Source organism: Ischnura elegans, chromosome 11, assembly GCF_921293095.1.
Source record: "Ischnura elegans chromosome 11, ioIscEleg1.1, whole genome shotgun sequence".
Lineage (NCBI taxonomy): Eukaryota > Metazoa > Arthropoda > Insecta > Odonata > Coenagrionidae > Ischnura > Ischnura elegans.
The window spans coordinates 79,574,953-79,600,865 of record NC_060256.1 but is presented as its reverse complement, the minus strand read 5'-3'; the positions used below and the strand labels follow the sequence as shown (position 1 = coordinate 79,600,865).

Genomic DNA, 25,913 nt, shown 5'->3' with positions numbered 1-25,913 from the left:
CATCTTAATATTTTCCTTTTACGTGTATTGGTGTTATTAATACTTATAACTGTTGGAAAACATATAAGAAAAAGATTACACAAGTATTCAGTTCTTTATAACATAGTATTTAATTTTCTCACAACTATTTCTGCCCTGTCGAAAAGAGATCAAGCACCGATCGTTCCAAATTTTGAAATAAACCGGAAACCGGGATGATTGATATGATACCGGAATTCGGAGTGATTGATGATTGATGATCGACTTGTTTAACAAAATGAATCATGAGTCATTTGATTCACCTAGTGATTCAATCTTTTTGATCGAATCGTTCATGATCGACCCATCACTAGTGGACATAACGCTCCCTGAGTTTGAACCGGGCGACAGCGAGCTTTCGGCGCGACGTAACTAATTCTCGCGCGTTGCGGCCTGAAAACGAGAGAAGATTTCCGCTTATGGCAACAGAGCATTACACGATTTTCGCATGCGTCGACCTGGGACTTGCCAGTTTTACGTCGCAACCGGAAAGTTTGTGTGGAAATATTTGACGAGTAATAAAGTAAAGTGAAAGTGAAAATAACATGTTTCAGCAGGTATTTTTTATGTCTTTATATATTTCAAACCAAGTGAATTATAATTTACCTAATTGCACCTATCTAAGACAAGGTATTTTTTCCTCCTAACTCCTGCAGAAAAGAGGGTTCGTCTTACAATCGAATGCAAAATTCTCGACGTCAATCGGGTTGCATAATTTTCGTCAGGAAAAATTATGAATACTAGAGTTTGTCACCTAATATATATAGCTATACAACGAAAAATCAACGTCAAAAATACCTGAACTGTAATTTAGCTTATTTAATTTTGTGTTTAAGTGAAAAACTATTGCCATTTTAGGCAGCAGGTAAAGCGTGCGTGCCAATCAATCGCCGGGTGCACTTCTGCCGTGTCCGCGAGATCGCCTGCTTTACCCTGGGTTCGGCTCCATTCAAGTTAGAGCTTGATCAACTTACAAAATGTTTGTGTGATTGATTACAATTTACCTAAATTTTAACCAGAGGCGGATCCAGGATTTCTTTCTGGGGAGTGGGGGAGCACAAGCAAAGCCGTATCCAGGATTTTGTTCCTGGGGGGGGGGGCACAAGGATACATCATGATACAAAACGAGCGCAATGATAATATGACCGTATTCAGAATAATGCATATTTTTTAAGTGTCTGGGGGGAATGTGCCCCCGTGCCCGCCGAGGATTGTAACGTTAAAGCCTCAATGCCGTCGCGATATAAACTGCTACAAAAGTCGTTCCATTTTTTCCAGAGCAAAAGTATGAAGGGAACATGAATTGCCTCTGATTAGAGAAATCGATTCAGTTTTGGTTTCAGAGTATTACGATAGCAGAGGAAAGAAGTCATTACACTGCCGCTTTCAAAAGAAAAGTTATACGGTGGAACCTCGATCTATCGTTCCCGCATTGATCGTTCGCCGTTTCTGGTCCCAAATAAAGTTCCTTATAGACAATGTAATTTTTTCCCGCATATATCGTTCCCCGAAGTATCGTTTCTCGCATTGATCGTTTGATAATTGCGGTTCCGACGCATAATTTTCCCGCATCCATCGTTTGACGAAAATGAGACGAAATAAATACAATGTGTCATTTATGGCTAATAACGACAAGCACATAGTTGTAATCTTCCCAAGGGATGGAACTACCATTGGGAGAAGCTCAGTGCCGTGGGAAAGTAACACAACACTACCTGAATTATATTTAAAATATATTCATTAGACAGGAACAATTCAAGTAATAGACTATTTTTGGCCTTCGTCATCTATCTCACAACCAGTCACTGCGCCGGCGAATGCGGTTGTTTTAGGCACAACATGCACATTGCTTTCGTGAATACATGTACTGGAAATGGTGTTTGATGGATATGAATTTTTATATCAGACTGAAATCCATAATAGCAGTGTAAATGCTGAGTGGAGAGCAAACTTTTTTTTAGTGAGGTGGCGTTTTCCTTCAGAATTTTGAAAGAGATATGGGTCGAATCAACAATATGACCTTTGTGTCTTGATAAAGTACTACTATTCCTGTTATTATCTAAAATATTGTTTGAAACCTTTGATGAATATCTTAATTACTCGCCAAAATCCTGCGTTTCCTGGGACATAGGCAACCTAGCAAAAAAATAAAGAATTGATCGTTTTTCCGCATTCATTTTATTATCGTTTCGTTATTAGGAAAAAAATTTTCCCCTAGTGGAGCTCCAAAAAAGGAGGGTAGTCTTAAAATCGTGTTCGTCTTAGAATTGAGCTAATACGGTGTATGAAATTGTTTTTCGATTTATTATGTTCTATAAACAATTTTCATAAAATGTTTTCCGTTAAATAAGAAAGAATCAATTTATTATATTCTATAAACAATTTAAATAAAATATTTTCCGTTAAATAAGAAAGATTGGGGTGGGGGAAATTCGGCCACTGTGCAGTAATAACAACGTGCGCAAAAAACTATCTCTCGGCGAGGAATTAAAAAAGGTCCTCGGGTGTCCGGACGGAAGAAGGTCCGAAGGGTATTCGGCGTCCAGGCAAGAGCGCGGTTGGGCTGGTCCGTTTGTCGGCCCTGAATTTTGCAAACGATAGATCACGTCATAACAGATATCACTTTTCATTGCGGCGTTAACGTTCACGGCGTTTGTCGCGTACGTTAATTTTCTGTTCATATACGGCCAGTGATTTTCTTATTGTTGGCTTATTAACGGACCGTGAAAACCTGAAAAAAACCGTGAAAAATCTGAAAAATAACCGTGAAAACCTGGAAAAAGCCGTGAATTTCATTATTCAAGTAGAGTGGGAACCCTGTAGTACACTATCCATTAACGAAAAAAGAACAGAAGATGTGTGCTGGAGGCACTTGACTTGTGAAATCCCACTTAGCATTTTTTGAAGTCCTTAATTATACGTATGGTATAACCAGCAAAACATCTCTCTTATTCTATCATCTCTGTCTAAACTAGAAGCATAGTTAGCTTCTAAATTGATGTTATCTTTGTCAAAAGATATCAAGGATGGTCGGATCGGATACCTCAGATCCAAATACCCCCGGTTATTGCACTTCACCGGATACTTCCAAATTCGTGGGAGACATCGGATCTGGATCCAAATTTTCAAATTAATGCTTCAGTGAATGCTGCATCCCACAAGAGAGAGTGGAAAGATTTCTGATCCTCTCTTCGCATGTGCCGTCACACTACAATGCTTGTCCTAATCTTGAACCATTTTGTTTAAAAGCTCTAGTAGGGGCTATGCTGCATTTCTGACAATATTTTAGTTTTTTCAGCTCTAATTGATTGCAACTAAGTTTTCTAGTTACAACAAGGCTTTAAAAATATTCAACATTTTCCAAACAGCACAATTTTCAAAGTAACAAGCGTAGCATTAGCCCCCTCAAACAAGTTGAGACATACTGGAAACGTCAACTGCACATATCACATAGCTCACCCAGCTTCTCTTTGAAGGCAAGGACGTCACAAAGTAGCAAGATCTGACATGTTTGTTCTTGACTCCCTTGTAGTCTCATTCCATTGTAGTCATTGGTAGTCTCGTTGCTTGAAAGACAGAGGGATTGCACTCCTTCCCCTCTGCCTCTCCTTTATGCACTTCTACCCACCCCTCTCGAGATCGCTGAGAGGTTGTCTCGCACTGTTCCCGCACCTCGTCACACGTGAAGTCAATGTTGTGGTAAACATTGTCAATTATATAGCTGATTGGGTGGTTACAATTTAATTTCATGATACATATATGTATGTATTGATAAAAATTTATTTCAATTTAAATGAAATTTAAAGGAAAAATTTTTATTGAGGTAAGGAGAGCTCAACATATGCCATCTGCATGCACAGTGGCGTGAAACTATCACAAGCAAATGTTAAATCCACCTCACAACAACTGAAGCATTTGCGGGTGAAACACAAGTCAGCATGCAATGAGAAAGTGACAGAATTCGGGAGAACATGCGGGAGGAAAATTTGAATACTGTCAAATAACTTGAAATCTTTTAAAAGTAATTTTTTCTCAGTTAAAATATTAAAATGTGTATGAAAATATAAACAGCATTCCTTTGATTGCATTTGCCCTGGAGAAACTTGAATAATTACTTCATTTTATAGCAGGCAATTAAAAATCCATTTGGATCTGAAAATATCCGAAGATCCGACACCTGAAATCAAGTATCCGACCCGGATTGAAAAAAATCCTGTATCTGTCCATCCCCAAAAGATACATGCTCTTAATAGGTCCTAATAAGATGTATACAATGAACTATCTTTCTTCACATTTCTAGGCCTTCAGAAATTCAGTAACAACTTATATCAATATTGCTGAAAACGTTTTCTCTTGATTATCCTGGTTTTCTTTGCCTGAAATGTTGTATATGTCTTGCATCTATGCTTCAGAAAATTAACGTTAGCCTTCATTTTCATTGATAGACCTCGCCGTTGGGATGAGGCACTTGAGAGACCTCCTCTGGACTATTCCGAGTTTTTTGAAGAAGAAGTTAAAGAGCGCGAGGGCCTTTTTGTTTGGGAGGTGGAAAACTTCTTACCAAGCCCTGTAGAAGAAGCTGCAATCGGAAAATTTTATGAGGGAGATTGCTATGTTGTTCTACGCTCCACTAGAGACTTGGAAACGGGTGGCCTCAATCGTCAGATCTTCTTCTGGATTGGAGAGAAAGCTACGGTAATATAAATATAAATTGCTCTTTCTTTAAAAATAACTGTCATTAAATTTTGAGATCCATTATTGATGTCATTTTAACTTAATAAACTGAAAACAATGTTTCAGTATCTTCTCCGCTGATCAAAATTGTAACTTTTACATAATTTTTTTTATATACAAGAATGAAATGTCTCTTATATATTTCAATAGATTATATTTTCATTAAATGTAGCAATACAATTTTTTGGTGTTGTGGATGCAAACTAGTTAACCTCATTATGATGAATCTGTTGCTGTATAAAATGAAAATTTGTCATTGTTCCTAATTTTTACAAAGTATATAATATAAAATGCTCCGTGCTAAATGGTACAAAGTAACTCATTAGGCTAAGTTTACATGGTGAAATAAAATAGATTAACCTTTGTATGATCCCTTCAAATTTAGTGTAAAATAATTAGGTAACCGGGACTGGTTTCAACACTTCTTTGTCATTCTATAAAAAAATTGCAAGTCAATCAGGTAAAATGTGTTGAGAATGGCGCTAAAGTGTTAAAACCAGTTTGGTTTTAATTTATGTAGAACATAGCAAAGTTTTACTTGCCACTACATGATCTTGATGTTTCAAAAAGGCAACTTGTTGACTATTGACAGTATGCAATTTTTGTGACTATTTATTTGATCTAAAATAGTTTTTTACCATGGGAAATTCTTTGTAATTGTATCATTTTTATTTTAAGTAGCCACTCTTTCATATCTTTTTATATATTTAAGACATTTTATATGTATAAAATTTGTACATATTTGAATCTCTAATCCATGGAATTGACCCAAATATTCATATTGCCCCCCCACTTGTAATTGTTTTACTTGGGATTAACTGTTGGTACTAACCAAAGGTAACTATATTTAATGACATTAAAGTTAATGTTTGTGAGGATTTCCACTTTCTCAGTTGGACAAGCGTGCCTGTGCCGCCATTCATGCCGTAAACCTAAGAAACTGGCTTGGTGCAAGATGCCGAACTCAGCGGGAGGAAATGGGTGATGAATCACCGGAATTTTTGGCTCTGTTCATCAATGATGATTTAGACGACAGTGAAGATGGTGAATCAAGTGGTGGCATTGTGTATGTGAGGGGTGGTCGTACGCCAAGCGGATTCTACACAGTTGAAGAGGCAGTAAGTCTAAGGATTTCTCTCTATTGGATATATTATTAATTTAAATTACCATATTGTACAGCATTTTCAAGGCTTTATAATCAAATTCCAAACTTCATCAGTAACTTTGTAGGTATAACAGATCTTTAAGCAGTAGCGACGTTCAATTAGCATTTTTATCCTTAAGTCATTATTTTACGTGACGATGAAATACTCATAGATGAAATTGAGGTAGTAAATAATCTTTACAATGAAATTTAGTCAAAGAACCTCTCACAACAATTTAACGTTTCAAGTTCGAAGTGCACTCAATTTTCCTACATTTGTAGTGAAATCATTCAGTTTCTTAATGGTATTGATGAATCATGTTCCAAGATGAATGTCAAAATTAATCGTTAGTGGAAGCAAATCGTTGTGATGAAAGTCTTTATCATCTGTGGAAATAATCTTGTGTTTGAAAAACTGAATCATGACTCAGACTCAGCATCTGTTGAAACTCATATGAAATTTTGGATAAAGATACACTTAGAAGAAGAACGTTCTACTCACCCAATTTAAATAGAGTTCAAATCAGACCTCAAAAGTCTCCTGCTACTTGTTTTCTTGTCAATAAGTGGAATGAATGAGTCCGACTCAGGTTTGGTCTGGTTCATGACAGTTAGATGCTTTTTCCTACGTTTATGTATGTGCTTACTTACGTTAAATACTTAACCCTTAGAGTGCGGGAATGTTTTTACGTTTTGCACGCTGACTGCTGCATGAACCTAAAATTTTAATGCTACTTGGATATCTTGCACTTGAGCACTTTCCCTCACCATAAGGATCGCTAAGGGGCTTAACTCTACCAGACCAGCCCTCGTGGCAGGGGGTCTCTTCTGCACTAGCTGGCAGATACAATTGTGAACTCCCACAGCCTAAGGGTTAAACAACGAAAATCCTTGTATTTGTATGTCTCATTGTAGTACTTGCCTCTCAAGTGTATTCTAGCTGTACATTTTTAACAGAGTAAATGGTGTTTTCATAAAATCTATTTTAGATGTAGGAATTGGATTCTTTTCTGTAAAATTTGCCTCTGCCAATTTTTCGAAAACCCTCTGATAATCTGTCATTAATTTTTATTTAAGTCATATCCAACTCGTCTGTATCGAATTCATACGGTTGGTTCTGCTGTTCATCTTGAGCCTATGGCACCAAAATCTTCATCCCTGGATGTTGGACATGTATTTTTACTAGATATTGGGAAGAAGCTGTTCACATGGGCTGGCCTTAAGTCAAAAAATACCTTACGATCAAAAGCCAGGTGAGTATAGCAGTGTTAGTATGTAAAATATCGTTGTTTTTATATAATCCATGTGAATATTTACTCTATTCCATTTTGATACTTCATCCTAATTACAATTTGTATACAGACCGTCCCACAGGTCATGTGTAGTTTTTGACCTCTAATTTTAGTAACTTCGCATCAAGCAATATTCATGAAAATTGGCATACTTATAGGGAAAGTAAATATAACCTATATGACCTCTGACCCCTTTATGACCCTTGGAGATAAAAAAAATCAACACTATGGATCTATGAACTGTAATACTGACTTGGGAACTTTTCGGGACCTTTAAAACCTATGGTTACACATGTCGGTTGCCATGATGGCCCGACCGTTAACTCAATGACCTTTGACCCCCATTATGACCTTCAGAGGTCAAAGAATGAACAATACAGATCTATGAACTACAAAACCGACATCGACACCTTTGATGGTATGCTATTGTTTTTGCCACCATTATGACTTTGATTGTGACCTTACTGGGTCAATGGTTAAATTTTTGCAAATAAAAATGTTATTTTCGGTTTTCTTTTGTCCAAAAACCTAAGAATTGACCTCTTGGTTAATGATATTCAGACATTTTTCTATCTCGAATTTTTTAACATTGAAACTCCGTAAGGAAAAATTAAAATTTTTGGTTTGGACCCACATTGTGAGGTCAAAAGGTCAAAATTGTAAAATTTTGCTTACACTCAACAAAACTGAGGACCTTTCCCCATAAGTATGCCAATCTTCATTAATATTGCTTGATGCAAAGTTACTAAAATTAGAGGTCAAAAATGACACGTGACCTATGGGACAGTCTGTATGTTAATATTCACAAAATCTGGTACCAGTTATTGTTGTAACAATCACCATTAATCATTATTGGTGTGATATTACTTATCTAACAGTTGTTTAATATTTTTTTAGTTTTAGTATCCATGGCTCTTAAAAAAATTTTTTAGCTGCAACCATGTCATGATTTTGCTTCATTTCTTTTAGGCTAGTGGCTGAGAAAATTGACCGCAATGAGCGTAAGAATGGAGCTGAAATTGTGACTGAAATTGCTGGACAGGAAAGTTCTGAATTTTGGAGGATATTGGGGCATGAAGATGGAATGCCTCCAGCACCTAACAGTGGCATTCCTAAGGTCTGTGGAATGAAAATGCTGACTAAATTACATGTAGGGAATAGAGCCTCAGATGAAAATTTCTGCTCAAATAAAAGTGATAACTCAAATGAAACTTCACAGCATTACCCCATCAGGGCATCTTTCTTAAGTACCTACAATGCAAGTAAAACAAACAAAAGAATTACATGCGGCTTTACTCAATGAATTTCATCACGACTTATTACTCAATTATTTTAGGATTGACCTAGTACTTTTCAAAAAAAGATTATTTTAAGCAGAGTAGTGTCTTTCAATTTTGTTTGGCTTTCTTCCCAAACCTAATGTCATGTTTTTGCTTCTTTACTGTTTATTTTTCATCTTTACGGATCAAAGGCATTAGTATTTCTGCATATTATATATGTATTTAGTGGTGACAGAGTAACAACTCTGATTGAAAATATCAGAAGACAGAAAAATATGAAAGCCAATTAAAGTTTGAAATAAAGTATCTCCAAAATCAGTATTTTCACATGATAAACAATCTTACTCACTTTAACTAAGTCTAACTTAACCTGGCTAAGGCTAAGTTGATTCCCATCTGACAGTGCTGTGACAGTTTTTTGGATTTACTCAGGTGTATTCTACGAGATGGGAAAAGATGTTAAGCCACTAAGGGCCAAGCTAAGAGTGATGTGGCCAGTTCCCGTTCGTTATTGGTAAGATGCCTTAGGCAAGTTAACTTCTCTTATTTGCAGATGATTACCTTGTCAGTGAAAATATGGTTTTGGAGATATTAATTTTTTACAACTTTTACAGGCATTCAGTTTTTCTTGTGTTTGAAAATATTCACTGAAGCCGATTAGTATAGTTAACTTAATTATAGTGAACTGTGTATCAATTTTGAAAGTTATCAATGACAGTATAATGTGTGGATTGTTGCTTGACGTTTCTTCTTTCCTTAGCTGATAGCATTAAGCTTTAACTCAAATGTTCTTCTTATGTTTGCGATCTTTTTATGAGGTATCTTATTAATTATACATAACTTTAATTCAGAAAGTAACCATTGATGAGGAAAACTTTGATGGGTCACCATTATCCATTCTAACCTTTTCTAGGAGGAAGTGGATAATACTTATGTGCCACGAGGCTGTCGCCTATACCGTGTTCGTCTTGGCACAGGGTATCTTGAGTTGCCTCAGGTTGAGCCAGTGGCCGAATCCATGCTGGCACCTGGTGGCACTTTCAAGGCACCCCATGCTCGCCCTCTAACACCTGCTCTCCTTGCTTCGAGAGGAGTGTACATCCTTGACTGCTATGCCGACATCTTTGTGTGGTAAGATTTTAGTCATTAATATTTGTGTATTTCCTGCCCTAGAGAAATTCACCTTTGGATTACTTGTGTCTGAGCAAAAGAAAAATGTCCTCATTGGTGTGGTAACTATGGGGAGGGATGAGAGGTATAGATCTCCCCCAAAAGCCTCAGAGAAATAAAAAAATAATTTAAAACTATTGTCTAGTTTTGACGTATGATAACTGCATCTGCTTAAAGTTAGATATCTTTTTTTAATATAATTGTAGTGAGACGAGTCTCTGAATAGCGACCCGTGACCAGTAGCGGGTACAGAAAACATTAAAGGGGTGTGCAAAAGATATTTGAGCTACTTACATTTTTATTGTAATGAAAAATAATTAAGTTGCATGCAAAGTTTTAGCATTTAAAGTTTCATTCAAACTGATTATACACATATACAAGACAATGTCATCTTATGATATAAAAAAGTTACAGTTGTGGTTCTGCAATGTTCAGCAATGAAGTCGGCCCTGCAAGGGGGGGCACGCGCCCCCCATATGTATCCACCACTGCCCATGACTAAGAAATCAGGAAAGGTGGAGTCGCACTGCGACTGCACGACACTCCCCTCCCCCTCCTACAAGTTCCGCCCCTCCTGTTCCCCCATCACCCTCTAAAGCATATTCCTAGTTACCCCACTGGTCCTCATTCTATAAGGGTGCTCTCTTCCTCAGTAAAATACATAACAGAGAAACTTCACATTTTCTCTATCTGTTTCTTAAATTTGTCCATGGTGCAATTAAATGATGGAAAAATTGCAGACATTATTTTTGGAAGGGTTGAGTGTTACTGCGGCAATACTGAGCCATTTATTTTTCTTACAGGTTTGGTAAGAAATCAACTCGCTTGGTTCGAGCAGCTGCCATGAAACTCTGCCAGGAGTTGTTTGTGATGATCAAGCGACCAGGTCATGCTCTTGTCACACGTGTGCAGGAAGGTACCGAGACACAGGTGAGTTATAAGGAGCTGCGTTCGATGTGCAAAATCAGGAAAATGTGCAGTGGGCTTATTTACAATTTTTTTCGCTGTGTTACAGTTAGGAAAGGAGAGATTTTTTCCATGTCTACTTCTCGAGCTGTTTGCAACAAAAAAATCTCTGCCTGATTCCCTTTTGCTGTGTTGATCGCATCACAGTCTCATGCACAGCCTTTTACCTTTTATCAGCTTCTCCTAAGCTCCTAAAATTGGCCTACTGTGGTTTGTTGTTGCTCACACTCATGTTTGTACATGCTATTTTTTGCTATTTTAAACCAGCTCAGTTGAGTAATGGAGCTATTTGATCCATGAAAATACTACATGAACTTAAAATATGTATGCACTGCATTCTGTATAGTTTTTGCTAAAATTTTACTTCTTCATTCTTGCTTCAGATTTTCAAATCAAAATTTGCTGGTTGGGATGATATTGTAGCTGTTGATTTTACAAGGACTGCTGAATCAGTGAGACGTACTGGTGCTGATCTTGTAGAGTGGGCAAAACGCCAGGAAACTAAGGTAGGATCCCATCATCTATTGCTTCTATTTTGTGGCTTTGTGGCAGCAGATGTTTTAGTTTTTGTACTGTCTTACAAGTTGAATTTTCTTGTATCAAATTTCATGTTACTTAATAATGTGTTGTCATGACTTTTGCAGGCTGACCTTGCCGCTCTATTTGCTCCTCGCCAGCCATTGATGCCTGTGGCCGAAGCGCGGGCTCTTGCTGAGGAGTGGAATGAGGATTTGGAGGCAATGGAAGCTTTTGTCCTTGAGGGTCGCAAGTTTGTGAGGCTCCCTGAGGAGGAATTAGGTCTGTCCATTTCACGAATCAAGTAGAATTTCTGTATTTACTATCAGATAGTCTGATCTATCTAGTTAGTAAGTATGGATTTTAAAAACTTCTACATTCGCTATGTATTATGTCTGAAATTTTAACTGATTTTTTCATCACCGTTAACTGTGATGAGTCTCGGATTATGGTTATATTTGTTCGAGATGAATAAGAGAGTAGTTGTACCTGACTGTTTATTTTAATTAACTTCGTTTCACTTTTTAAAATATACTTCATAGGTCATTTCTACAGTGGGGATTGCTATGTGTTCCTCTGCCGCTATTGGGTGCCACCTGGTGGTGATGATGATGGGGTAGAAGGTAACGAGGAAGTACCTGATGATGATGAAGAAGAATGCTTTCAATGTGTGGTTTACTTTTGGCAGGGCAGAGAGGCATCAAATATGGGCTGGTTAACCTTCACATTTAGGTTAGTGCTAAACTCATACGGCCGTATTCATAGATTTCCGCTAAAACACGCTAGTAGGGCGACTAACTTAGTCGGCTACTAAGACCTTTTAGTCGCCTACTAAGATATGGTATTCATGGATTGTATTACGTGAGCTACTAAGAGCTACTAACTTAGTATGCTACTAGCCAGCTCGGCAGCCGATACTCGGTAGCGATTTGGGTTCAACCCGCTAGGCTACGCTTGACAACACTGCATCTGACTCCTCCGCGGCGCGGAAAATTCGTATCACTCTTAGACCATTTAAGTAAGGGGTTTTTCCCGAGGAGCGTGTAAGGTGTGTGGGGTTTGGAGAACGTGGCCGGAGCAGGGTTATATCGGTGTGGGGGTATTGGGGGGAGAGTGTGGAGGGATCATAGCGCCGGGCCAGGGATTCAAAAGAAGAGCGGAAAAGGTCATTTCCATGCCCTTCCCGCCGTGTTACGGGAAGGTGTGTTCTTATATGGTCTAAGGTATCACTATCAAACAAAAGAAATTGATTCAGCAAAGTGCATTGAAATTTTTACTTCATAATGGATAATTCGATGTTATATCGCATCTCAGACATATTTTTTTATTGCTGTACACAAAAATTATGCAATACCTTTGGGAAAGGGTAGATTTATGAGTAATACCGAAGCATTTGTATGTTTCAGATGCAGTTATTGCTTTACAAACGGCCGTATATTTATTGATCATATAAATTGCGTATTGCTTGCACTTCCGATATTTGTTTCCATTAGTGTATGCGTGATTAGTATGGAAATACATAACTAGCAACGTCAGTATTATACATATCTGTATTCGGTAAGCAAAAATACACCTCAATGTCGGAGTAGAAACGAAAACTTTTGCAATGCAGAAATGAAACGTTAAGAAAATAACGTTGAGATAAATGTGTGAATGACACACATTTATTACGTTACAAACACCTACGTGCGAGCAATTAGTAACATATGTTTGCAACTCCTAAAGTGTTAGTCAAGGAAACAACAATCTGCTTCGCTACATTTAAATATTTCAAATATTGACAGCGTGTGGAAATATACGGCATATAGTTTACTAGAGGTGGTTAATGTAAAAAACAAAGCATAATTAACGTAACTTGTTTTACTTATTTATTGCTGATCATATCACAAATAGGACTACAACGCACATAACATTTCACTTCACATTTCACGAGCTGTCTTTATGACACTTATAATCCGTACATTCTGAATCAACTGGTTCAATGAAAAGCTTGACTCACACTTAATTTAAAACACTTTAACGTGACTCTAGTAAACAATGATAATCAGTTTTCCAATCACTCTGCACACACCAAAAGAATTTGCACTCGTTGACTTTCGAAAGAGTTCTTCACATCTCACTTCCCACTCATCACTAATGATTTAGAATCAGTTGATGTTATTTCACATTAACATTACGTGGACAATGAAATAAATATGCTGAAACAAATTTTTAAACCAGAAATTGTAACATCAACATACTTCCAATCTCACTCTCCACTATCACTCGTACCGTAACCAAAACAAAAACAACAGCGCAACGAAATACGCGAAATGTAAATACTGCCGAAAGCTCACGATAAAGTGACTAGAATAAGTAATATAATCAAACACAAATTATAAGCGTACAAACGAATGAAAATTTATAAGCGTTTCCTGATTCCCTAAAGAACAACTGCTTCAAATATAAAACATATCCCCTTCGCAACAGCTAGTAGATACCTGGTTAAATGAAATGGTTAAACCAGTATGAAAGAAATAAATCATTTTGTCGAAGCTCATACACTCACAAATCACTTCACTTGTCGCTTCACTCTTTACTTCATCGTCTATATGCAATCAATTCACTTAGGGGCGCACTGAATGTACAAATTGTGTTCACTTACACTAGAGGCACAAGTTCACTGCAAGTCGTAGCTTCCTCGCAGCTACGAAAAACTTTCAATTCCTGTCAACAATGACACTACATACGTTGCCTGCCTTGCTTAAAGAATGGATTCTCGTATTCCATTTTGGCACAAATGCATAAAAACTCTATAACAGTATACAAATAAAACCGGAGTTCGATCATCCACAACGGTCCGCCATATTTAGTAGCTACCTTAAACAAGGCCGGAGGGCGACTAAGAACCAGCTACTAAGATAGTAGCATACTAGGCTTAGTAGCCCTTACTAACGGTCTATGAATACCATTTTGCTAGTATGCTACTACTTAGAACGCTACTTAGGCGTTAGTAGCTTACTAAGGAAACTATGAATACGGCCGATAGAATTCTCTGTGAGGTCAATAATGTAAACATAGTATATTTTTTTAATAATAGGGCAGTGTGGGTCTAGTTTTCATGGGTTTTCATTTTTGTTTTTTAATGCATATTTGGGGAGCCTCTCAAACAATTTTAATGGTGCAACATTTTGTCTAATAAACTGTATGACATCTTTAAATGAAATCAATTTGCAAGCAGCTTTAAACTCAGTTTTCCAAAAGGTTTTTAACCATGCTGGTCTATCTCAGTACATTGGGTTGATTTGCATTGAAAAATATGGATTGGATAACCATAAGGCAGAAAAGAGGAATTTTAAGAATGATTTTGAGGAATTTTTACTTTTACCTATCGGTACTGCATCTTCATTTCCAAAGAATCATTTTCAATGAATAAATCCTTCAAAAATCAATTCCACTTTTAAAAATGATACTGAGGCAAAAATAGTTAACCTTCGTTGTATATACTTCCTCCTTTCTTGAAAAATGACGTAGTACCTTATTAAATTCTATTGTGTGCAGTTAATCAATCCTGCTTGTCGGTAAAAATTGTGGTTAATGGATTTCTTTACTTTTATTGGAACCCAAATGTATTTGCCTCTTCTGTCTGGAAATAGATTTTATTTGTTCTTATTCCTGTTTTATAGCCTAAGAAGAAAGTTTGCTGGTTTGTTTGGAGAAAAGCTAGAGGTTGTGAGAACACATCAACAGCAGGAAAACCTGAAGTTCATGGCACACTTCAGACAGAAGTTTATTATCCATAAAGGCAAGAGAAGAAACCTGCTGGATATGCTCATTAGGAAAGAGGTCAGTGTTATAATTGATTCCCTTTTATTAAATTTCATACTCTTTCACTGTGGTCAAGTTAATGGAGATTCAACTTTATAATCAAAATGGAGCTATGTACATATTTTGTTATTTTACTTTAGTAAAGAATTTTTTCTTGCTTGATTTGCAGTATAATTTTTTTAAAACATTTTGAAAAAAAATTACTTTTTTATTTTTATCGTAATTAGAAAAGTAATCTAGGATGTTTTTTTATTATCTGCAATGAATATATTTTGTTTGGTATGTATATCTTAAAATTCTCATGTAAAGTGAGACATAACCCAAGTAACATTTTTGGTTGGCCCTCTGTTGGCAGATGGTGGGACACAGCGGTTGGCCCATGGTATGATTTGGCCACCTCGCCAACCGTATCCCAACCAACGATTCCCCAACGATGGGCCAACAGAGCATTACAGTCGGGCCTTCGTATTCCCAACTATAGGCCAACCCCTCTCCAACGATACACCGTTGGCCCTTTTCAATTCTGCCATCCGTTTCCCAACGAAAGCTATATTTTACTGGCATTCCTCATTTTTATAGAATGAGAGTTAAATTAATTTACCTTCTCACTTGATATGATACCGGTACATAGATAGAATCTTTACCTTTAACTCCCGATAAATCAAAATGAAATTAAATACATACATTAACAATCAATGCTATAGGACAAAGTAAGGTTACAGTGGTTTAAAGTGGAAAACAAAAAATCAATATCAGTTCAGAAGGTCCCCAACTTTTATTTTCACAAATTAGGACACTTTTTATTAGGGCAAAATTAGGAAAATTTCAACAGCACCTTTCCATATTACAATATGGCACACACAAAAACTGTCCATCTTCTTTGTAGGGCAACAAAACACACTTAGATAAAATCTGGGTGGACTGTGCAATTTGCATCCAGGTACTAATTTTTTTACTACAAATATACCAATGGTACCACTTCTAAGAGGTAATTCAAAGAAATCCTCCTTAATTTCAAACATGTCACACTGCAAGATGTACACCCCTGAGTTATTTGATTCAATTGCCTTCACAATTCCTATTCTCTGGTCTTCGGTAACGAAATTGTTAAGTTTAGTCCATTTTACTTAATTGGATTAATAAGTGCAAGATTTAGGGATATTAATAGGAATCACAGAAACACTGATTGAGTATAATACAGTTGATGTATTTTCCATAAAATAATAATTGTGCAGTTGTTATTTAGGTTTACTCATACAAATTCAATCTCATTCTCTTCAGAGAGGACTAAATCACTCACTTTGTCCATTGAAACACTGTTTTCATTAAAACTTCCACTTATACTAGATATGCCACAATCTGAAAAAATATACATATCGATCTATTTAAATTAATGATGAAAAGTTTAAAATTCCACGAAACTATCTGTTTAAGGTAACATGATTTTAGGAATGCCAGTTTTGTAAGACTTACCAAATGAGGTCAATGCCTTATTTTTGTTAGAAGCACTCGACTTATTTTATTTAACTGCTATCACAAAGACATAGTGAATGATTAACATATAAAAGCAATCCCTAACAACCAAACAAGTTTTGGTAGTTAGGTTGCTAGGGAACCATGTGAACCGTATCCTGCAACTTATGCAATCGTACTATAATGTTATGATGTCCCAACAGTGGCCCAATGATAATCCATTTCGTAGGGCCATCGTTGGGGATTTCTGTTGGGCCAACAGCATAAACCGTTTCGTTGGGCCGACGAACAATATCTGCGTTGGGCCAACAGTGGAATTTGGTAGGCATATCCACCCACAATGAGCCAACCGTGACTACGGTTCCCCAACCGAGGCCCAACGGTCAATGTTACTTGGGAATATGAAGGCCATGATGAAATAATTTGTGAGAACTTTGAAGTGAACACTTAACTTCTGTTAACAAATTTAATTCATTGACCCTTTCCCAAATTTTAGCCTTTGTGTGTAAGGGAATTGAAAATGTTGATATGGTCAGCTTATATTACTAATAATTCATTTAAAGTACACATTCATTGGCTATTGTATGTACAGTTGATCACCCCCGAATCCGGCATCGTTAAGACTTGGGTTATGCTGGATTTGGGGTGCTGTGGTAGTAACCAATAGAATTAGGGGGTGTGCGATGTGTTTTCACACGAGAGTTCAGCACAGTTTTCTTACGATCTTGTGATAATTTTTACCATAAGTGATGAATAGAGCATAGTTAAAAAGTCTTCCATTACTCCTGTCAATCTTCCCTTGATATGCGGCACACCAAGCCTGCAGGCAGCATGGCGGAGCCAAGTCTTGCTTGGGCAAGTCGAGTCATCTCTGTATCGCATCACATGTAGCAGTTTCTGACTTGGCAATAAAGTGTTACATGAATAACTGTGTGTCCTATTGTTGGCATATACCACAGGGAGTACTTTTGTTCAGAGTGAGTAACAGTGTCAGAAGGGGAAGACGAATGCAATAATTGTGCAAAATTTATGTTTCCCTTGAAGCACGACTTGGAAATGTTGGCAGATACATAATTCGTGTTCCTAGATCAGGGAATTCCGATTTCGCAGTGCTCAATGGGGTAGTTTCCTTCAGCAAAGAAAACGAAAGGCATTGATTGCGATTCATTACCCACCTTCAGTGTAAAAGACACGGTCTCAGGCGTTACTTTGTGGAATTTATTCATTATATAATAAAATAAAATTACTTTGTTCTATTCCACACTTTATTTTAAGTAGCACGACCCGAGTGTCAGCATCTCATTTTATCAGACGTGATGATGGCATGAGATGCTGAAACCCGGGTCGTGCTATTCAAAATAAAGTGTGGAATAAAACAAAGTAATTTTATTTTATTCCACCTTTAGTGTATTCATAATGTACAAATTATTTGGTTTTAGAAATCCCAGTTTAGACGAATGTTAATGGTCAATTTTAACCTCATTTGAAAAAGGCCAGATTGGCGGCCATGCGATGCCACTCCACGTGACGTCACAGGGACCTAGTTTCTATACGAGTAGTCAGGAGTCTTACATCGTCTGAGATTACCAATGCATGCATGAGGCACAGAGCTCAGAGAAACATCTCTTAATAATCACCTATTAAAATTGCCTAAGGTTGGAAAGTTTCCTTCGTTTGATAAGGTATTAATAATCCTTATTTAAGCCAAGCGCTACCTGCTAGCAGCCTTCAGCGTAGCTGCGCTCATAGCCTTGCACCAAGGTGGCATCACATGGCAGCAGATGGAACCAGAATGATGTCACACGGGCTTTTCCCAGCATTCATACTTAGCCGTCGCGTTTTCGCGCACTTGAAATTTTTCACTTTTCATTTAATCGCGAAAAATAGACATCGTCATTTAAAAATCTAAAAGCGTGAAACACATACTCCAGTATAATAATCTTTCGATTTAGGCAATAAAAAAAATTATAGGAAACTATCCTATTGTATTATGTATCTTAATTATTCCTAAAAAAATCTTTCTTTCTTCAAGGTATAATAAATGAAAGTATTAAGTATATTTTAAATTAGATAGACAAAACTTTAGGATGAAGTATCACTTTGTTTTGCACAATGTAGTTCAAGTACGTAGAACTATCTTTATTTACAGAATGGTGTTAACTATCACCTTAAAACCAGACAAGTGGAGAAAAAAGTGCATATTACATGTGCATATGCTCAACTCAAAAATTTCTATTTCAGAAGGAAAAAGCAGAACAGCTAGCTGCTGAACAAGCCAGAATTGCTGAGGAAGAAGCAAAAAAAGAAACGGAAGCATCTGCCACTGGAAAGGGAGGGAGGGCTGGGTCAAAGGAGCGAGATGGTGATGATGACTCTAAGGAAGACTCCAGCAGCAAGGATGAGAGTAGCATTAGCAAGTCGGGAAGTAATAGCAAATCAGGGAGCAAAGAGCCGTCTGCAGAGAAGGAATTGCCAAAAATGTGGTGGGAGGAAGACACCGATGAAGACTCAAAGTTGAGAGAATCCCCTCCGAAAGAGACAGCGGTGGAAAAGGTTGAGGAGAAGAAATATTGGTTTGAGGAAGACGATGAGGAGACCAAGCCAGAAGAACCCCCACCTAAACAGCCCTCTGTCGAGAAGAAATATTGGTGGGAAGAGGATGACGAGGAAGGCAAATCTGGTGCTGACGGCTCAAAGGGGGAGGCAGAGAGGGAATCTAGTGCTGGTGATGCTGACACCAAAGATTCTGTGGTAAGCGAGGGAATGAATGGGGATGAAAATGAGAGAGAGGGCTCATCAGAGCAGGACCCCTCGGCACCATTCATTCCACGGCCACCCTCAATGCCCAAGTCTCTGGAGCCAGAGAGCGAACCGGTTGTGAAGGAAGTGGTGAAGGAGAAGACTCCCGAGAAAAGTAAGACTCCGGCAATATACAAGAGGCCGTGGCTCATTTCCTGCACAGATGATGGCGTGAGTGGGGTGGAGCTATTCCACTTGAGATCCAATGGCGGACCCCTATGCACACGTTGTATTCAGATCAATCCTGAGGCATCGGCACTAAATTCTGCATTCTGGTGAGTGCATAAAGTAAGCTCATTCTCGCATGATAATGTCTTATATATAAGGTAAATATGTACATCTCTCTTTATGTCCGGTGTGCTCTGTTATACCTTGTTGATGACTGATGTTAAACTTGGTTGAGTTTCTTTATCCTCCACAGACATGGCTGGCATAAGGCAAAAATACCTACCCGGGCAAACTACTGTTGTCTCCCCCCCATTACTGGGGGTTTGGTGTGGAATACCCCCCAATTAAATGGGGATTTGGTTGCCCCCCTAGCTACGTCTCCCGAGGCAGTCACCCGGGTTGCCCAGCCCTTAAGCCGGCCCACAGAATTTTATTCTGACCCAGATTTTGAAAAAACATGCTATTTTCAAAATTTTTACAAAGTTGTTACAGTTCAGGGTTATCAGGGAAATGTCTGACGATTTGAAGTCAGGAATCTTGTAACTCCCTTGTTCTACCATATTATCAAGTACACCAATTATCACCTTGTGCATGACATGGTTAATTGAAACCTGGGTCCAATCAAAATCTGTGGAACATGCAAAATAATGTTTACATGAACGATTACATTATGGTCACACAGCTCTAAAAAATATCTCCATCTTCCATAAGTTCACTTGTAGTGTTATTAAGAGCACCCCTGCAAACTTTTCTGAATCGGTAGAACGTGTGGAAAGCCTCCATAATGTTTCATTCTGAGGAGGAAGTATGGGGATTACCACTCAGTTTTATTATTTGCTTTTTTATTAAATTACTTTCACTTGATATATTGCGCAGTAGTTATCTCTGTAAGGCATACTAAAAATGAAGGTTTGTACATAATCATTCTATTTCATTTGTGAATGTATATTCTTTTTGCTCATTGTGCATTTAGTTCCTAAATAATTCATTTTTCTCAAACATCAGAAATAGCTAATTTCATTTATGTACGGTATGTGGCACGATGTGGTAGAAATTCTTAAAATTGTTCCAATGAGATATTTCACAATTGTGCCCTTAATTTATCTGTTCGTGGCACAATATGGTACATTAGGGTGGAGTTCATGTTTCAGAAGTACTTCTTGCCCAAATGTTGACCTTGTGCCGATCTTCAATGGGATTGATCACCAATTTCATTTTATTGTTGTTAGTGATGGAGTTTGTAAAATAAAGAAACATGTGTGTCCATTTTTTTATCTATCACATACTTCTTGAGCTATCTATTGGCAGCGAAAAATCCACTGCCATAATCCAAGACTAATTGTTGATGATATCACGCCAAGCAGGTCTTCTCAGCTACTCCTTGGCCTTGTCCATTAACTTCATGTGGATCATTGTTGTTTACACTCTTGTGAGCAATACCTCTCCTCAATGAAAGGTTCTATGTGAATGAGTAAAATGATCCAGACCTTAAAGAACCAGTGGCAGATTTAGGGAGTGGGGGGGCATGTCACAGGCATCATGACTATCCCAAACTTTATCAAAAATTTTCAATTTTTTTAGTTAAATAGTTTTTGTATATTTGTAAAGGAGTTAAGGAAGGGTTCATTCAAATGCATGGGTACAAGTCCCAAGCATGATGGAAATTTTAGTTGTATTTATCATAAAAAAAAAGCCAAAAAATAAAATAAGCTGTGTCTCTATAAGCTCTCTTGGGGGGTATTCAAGTATTCATGAGTCCCTGGTCTCAGGTCATGACGCCCCCCAAATTTGATTCTGTATCTTTACCAGTAAAAAGCCCCTTGTAATTAACCAAAAACTGTATTGACATCACCTACTCGTGAAAAGTGGATGGCGGCTTTTGTGTTTTCTTATTTTAAACGTGTAAAAGAATGGATGAATGAGAAAGATTTTTTTGCCTGAAGTTATCTTTCCTTTCTGTCTAACAAATATTTTTAATGAAATGCAATTTTGGGCCTTAGTGAAAAACTTTTATGTTCTTCTGTGTGGAAGAGGGTGGGGGGGATTGCTAACTGCCATAATTGTTTATAAATGTACCAGAAATGATTCCTATTTATTACATTTTTCTTTCTAGTTACATTTTAAAAGTCCCTTTTGGAGAAGGAGGTGGAGTTGTGTACATATGGATCGGCTCCAAATCTGATACTGATGAGGCGGGATTAGTTGAAGAAATTGCTCGAGAAATGTATGGTGGGGTAAGTGTTCACTTCTTGCAGTGTTATTCATGCAGATATGCTCACCTTTATGTTACTCTTAATTTACCTCTTGTCACTCTAATAATTTTTTGTTGGTTAAGCTGTAAAGATGAGCAATATTCTTAATGACATGTCGCATGATTTAAAATATATATAGGCTGTTCATGATGTGGTAGTTCACTGTCCACATGCTTATTGGATGGCTTTCTTTTGCAGCGAGTACACATAGGTGGCGTGTTATTTAAATCTTAATCATCCCCCAAATAATATTGTGAATTTATTGTGTGTATTCTAATACAATATGAGAGAGTGAAAGTATTATGCTAGCATATTTTTACATACAGAAGTTAATCAAGAAAAAGCTTAAACCTATAAGAGAAGTTGTAAGTGATCTATTGCTTTGAAAATTTGAGAGCGTCAGAGCGATATTGTGTGTAAGTTTAATTAGTAAATAAATTTGTTAAATGAATAATTAGTAGATCATTATTTGTAAGCATGGTGCTATACATTATATGGGCATTTCATGTAGTGTACAATAAATTTGGTTTGAGCGTATAAAAAACCAAACGCAAAAAGCGAACAAACATGAGTATGGGCGAACTAATTTTTTATCATTCAATGGAGTGAGAAGGGTGGCAATACTTTATTCAAATGTCCTAAATTTCAGTGCTGTCATGAGTCACTTCGATACTAAGTTTGTTGGTCATGGTAATCTAATATTTATTCCAGGGATGAGTCGATTCCAAATATCGATTCTTGATTCCACGGATTCTCGGGCACGGAATCGGAATCGAGAATCGATCGCCTAAAGTCGATTCCAATTCCATCGATTCCAGGAAGATAAATGTTTTGAGCATAGACTATAAGCTTGGAGCATAAAGGCTGCCACAGACCTAAGCGGCCGCGGTTTCAGCCTTGCCCGCACGGAGGGTACGCCCGGCACGCGGGTGCTGCGACAAACACTCCTAAGAGGCCTCGGAAACATTAAAATGTCGGCAAGAGCGACAAACCAACGAAGCCTGAAATGGCGCGTGTTCATGAGCAACTCTCAGAGAAAAAAATTGGAAACCATGAGATCGCGAAGCAATGGATGCGTTTTTCGTTCTTTTATTAACCGCTGGTCACGGCAAATCAAATTATTGCGATTATGAATCATCATCGGAGAATTAATCTGGACCACCAATATTAACGTATCATAGATCGAAATATATATTTTATTTTCGAATGATATTTGAAGTCTGATGATTATAAAAACGTGCAGAGAGCAAGTTTTCCTGTGAAAAAAAGTTTCTTATAAATACGCGCAGAGAGCAGGTTTTTTTATATAACTTTTTTAGACTAACACGCGTCTATGTAAATAAATTTTTTTAGACACATTCGCGTTTGTATAGCCCAGTTTCATCAATTCAACCCTTGAGAAAGTTGATACTTGCTTGGCATAAGCCGCCATGGCCTCCGGGCGGACTCGACTGGCTGCGTTCGGCTGCCACCGCGCACCCGGCAGGCTGCTGTGGTATGTATGGATGCAATGAACGCTACATTACTGTTTAGCCACCGTGGCCAAACGACAATTTAGCCACCAGTTAGATGCAATTTAATTGTCATTTTATTTTATTCCATTCAATTCTTAAATTTTAATGACAGCAATGCTACAGATAAATTAATATCCCACCAGTTAGAAGGAATAAGAATCGATGGAATCGGGAATCGATTTGAGGGAATCGGAATTGGAATTGGAATCGAAAAAAAGTGGAATCGACTCATCCCTAATTTATTCACACATATAAATTTGCATACCAGCATTCTGAATATAAACAATACTTTCTCCTCGACTACTCCACGTTTCTTCGCTAGATATTAAGAACTTCCTGTCTTACACGAGCTATCCTTGACGCTCCCCTCCCACTTGTCAGCCAAAGTGAGGAGTAAACTAGTCATCCCCCTCTTCCAGGGATGCTGAACTGCTTGAATGGTGGAAAAAGTAATGTAAATTGTGAATTCATTGCAGGAGGATGGTTTGGGTCTGCAAGTTATCCATGAAGGTAGTGAACCAGAGAACTTCTTTTGGGTTGGTCTTGGTGGCAGGGGCCCTTATGAAAAAGATGCTACTTTCATGTTGCACTCAAGACTTTTCCGTTGCTCAAATGAAAGAGGCTATTTCACTGTCTCTGAGAAGTGTTCTGACTTCTGCCAGGTAAGCTGAACTCTCTGATTTAGTATTTCTACATTTTAGATTATTATGGCATGGTATGAGACTAGGAATTATCTATGATATTGTGCATTTTTTGCCTTCCAATGGTAAGATAATAAGTACATATAAATTTTATTTACCATATGTAATAATACTGGTGAAAGGGTCTAATTTTTAATTTAATTTTGAATATTTCAAACTAACATAAAAGTTGAGTTTTTGGTAAAAAAATTTTGAAAAAAATCAGTATGGTAGAACGTAATTGTATTTACATTTCAAAATCAAGATAACGATTTTATAAAAATAAAAACTGGAGAAGTGGTTAAAAAACTAAAAATCGTGTTTCAATTTTTTCTGGGGTTATTTTTCATTGTTGAGGTCTGAAACTTTGGGAAAACACATAATTTTGGATGCACTTTAAGTGTACATTTTTTGTTTCTCGAAATATCGGGGGGCACTTTCACCATCTTAACCTGCTAGACCCTTTCAATAATTTTTTGCTCCAGTAGGGATGTTTTTCATTAATATAATCTAAGATTAGTTTCACCGTTGGTACAGTCATGACTGTGCAAACTGTGGTAGAAATCGTATATGTATGCTGTGTGTGGTCATATATCTAGTGTTAAGTACATATAAGGATATGATAGATAAAATGTTGGCATCCACTATACTTTGCTTATTATATTGTTTTGTCTGTTTTATTTCCTAATGAGTAAAATACTGTAAATTTGTAGGGCATTATAAATTCTTGCTCTGTTGTTATTAAATTTTTATAATAATTATGGTGTAATTTTTTTATGTATTTAGGATGATTTGGCAGATGATGACATAATGATTCTGGACAATGGAGAGCAGGTATTCCTGTGGCTTGGTGCAAAATGCAGTGAAGTTGAAATAAAATTGGCATTTAAGTCGGCTCAGGTTAGAAACAAAGCTATTTGGAATATGTGAAGTGAAATATTACAATTCTCGTATATCTTCATTTAAATACAACGAGGAAATTTGGAGCTGCCATCTTAAATTGCATCAGTACATTTAAAGCTGTTATTTTTTCCATTTCTAGGTATATGTTCAGCATTTACGAGCCAAACAGCCAGAGATGCCTAGAAAACTCTTTCTCACTTTGAAAGGAAAAGAGTCGAGACGATTTAGTAAGTGCTTCCACGGATGGGGACCCCACAAAATAGCCCTAGAATGAACTTTTTGATTGTCAGTGAACTCACCATTCCCTCTACCCCCTAATATTGAGTGCCTTATGTGGAAAGAGATTAGTGCATTATATGCAGCAAACACAAAATGTGTATATTTGTAATTTATGAAGAGTTATTTAAAGATTCCCTTTTTGTGTATGTAAATGTTTCCATGGAGAGGCTAAAAATTTTGTCTTGACAATTACCTAATATTTTTAATTATGAATTTTTATTTATTGTGATGATTTTCAATGAAAAATTTTTATGGTGGTTGTGTTTGACCAATTTGCCATTGTTTTGAAGATTGTTATAATTTTTTAACATTTTCTGTTTTCACCAAAAATAAATCAATATGACATTTGATAACACGTGGAAAATGTGTTCCACTGTATTTATAAGAATAAATTTTATAAAAATGAAATATTGTTCTATCTTATTGTCTTCAAAGGAGCATAGCTGCAATAGGGTGGTTTCCTATTATTTTTTTATTGCCTAAATCGAAAGATTATTACTCCTGGAGTACGTATTTCGCGCTTTTAGATTTTTAAATGACGATATCTATTTTTCGCGATTAAATGAAAAGTGAAAAATTTCAAGCGCGCAAAAACGCGACGCGTAAGTAGGAAAATCCGTGCGCCGCATTTCTGGTTCCCCCTCTCTCCTTGTGAAGTGACCTTGATCGAGGCTCTGAGCGCTGATAGGACGCAGGATGCTAGCGGATAGCTGAGTACCTTCCTGTCTGGTAGCGCATGGCTTAAAAAAGGTTTATTAATACCTTATCAAGCGAAGAAAACTTTCCGACCTTAGCCAGTTTTAATAGGTGATTATTAAGACATGTTTCCCTGAGCTCTGTGCCTCATGCATGCATTGGTAACCTCAGACGATGTATAACTCCTATCCTCTCGTGTAGAAACTAGGTCCCTGTGACGTC

General features: G+C 37.3%; 1 protein-coding gene across 1 annotated transcript in view; it reads left to right on the top strand.

The window, feature by feature from the left end:
* LOC124168542 (protein flightless-1) overlaps positions 1-25,397 on the top strand; it is a 42,476-nt gene extending 17,079 nt beyond the window's left edge. The window contains exons 9-23 of the mRNA XM_046546883.1: positions 4,464-4,713; positions 5,646-5,870; positions 6,974-7,149; positions 8,158-8,305; positions 9,382-9,599; positions 10,442-10,568; positions 10,988-11,110; positions 11,249-11,402; positions 11,663-11,852; positions 14,786-14,945; positions 18,642-19,474; positions 21,481-21,601; positions 23,610-23,795; positions 24,600-24,713; positions 24,856-25,397. Of these exons, the coding sequence (XP_046402839.1) occupies positions 4,464-4,713; positions 5,646-5,870; positions 6,974-7,149; positions 8,158-8,305; positions 9,382-9,599; positions 10,442-10,568; positions 10,988-11,110; positions 11,249-11,402; positions 11,663-11,852; positions 14,786-14,945; positions 18,642-19,474; positions 21,481-21,601; positions 23,610-23,795; positions 24,600-24,713; positions 24,856-24,990 (3,160 nt within the window). The 3' untranslated portion in view covers positions 24,991-25,397. The remainder of the gene's footprint in view (positions 1-4,463; positions 4,714-5,645; positions 5,871-6,973; positions 7,150-8,157; positions 8,306-9,381; positions 9,600-10,441; positions 10,569-10,987; positions 11,111-11,248; positions 11,403-11,662; positions 11,853-14,785; positions 14,946-18,641; positions 19,475-21,480; positions 21,602-23,609; positions 23,796-24,599; positions 24,714-24,855) is intronic.
* The last annotated feature ends 516 nt before the right edge of the window (positions 25,398-25,913 follow it).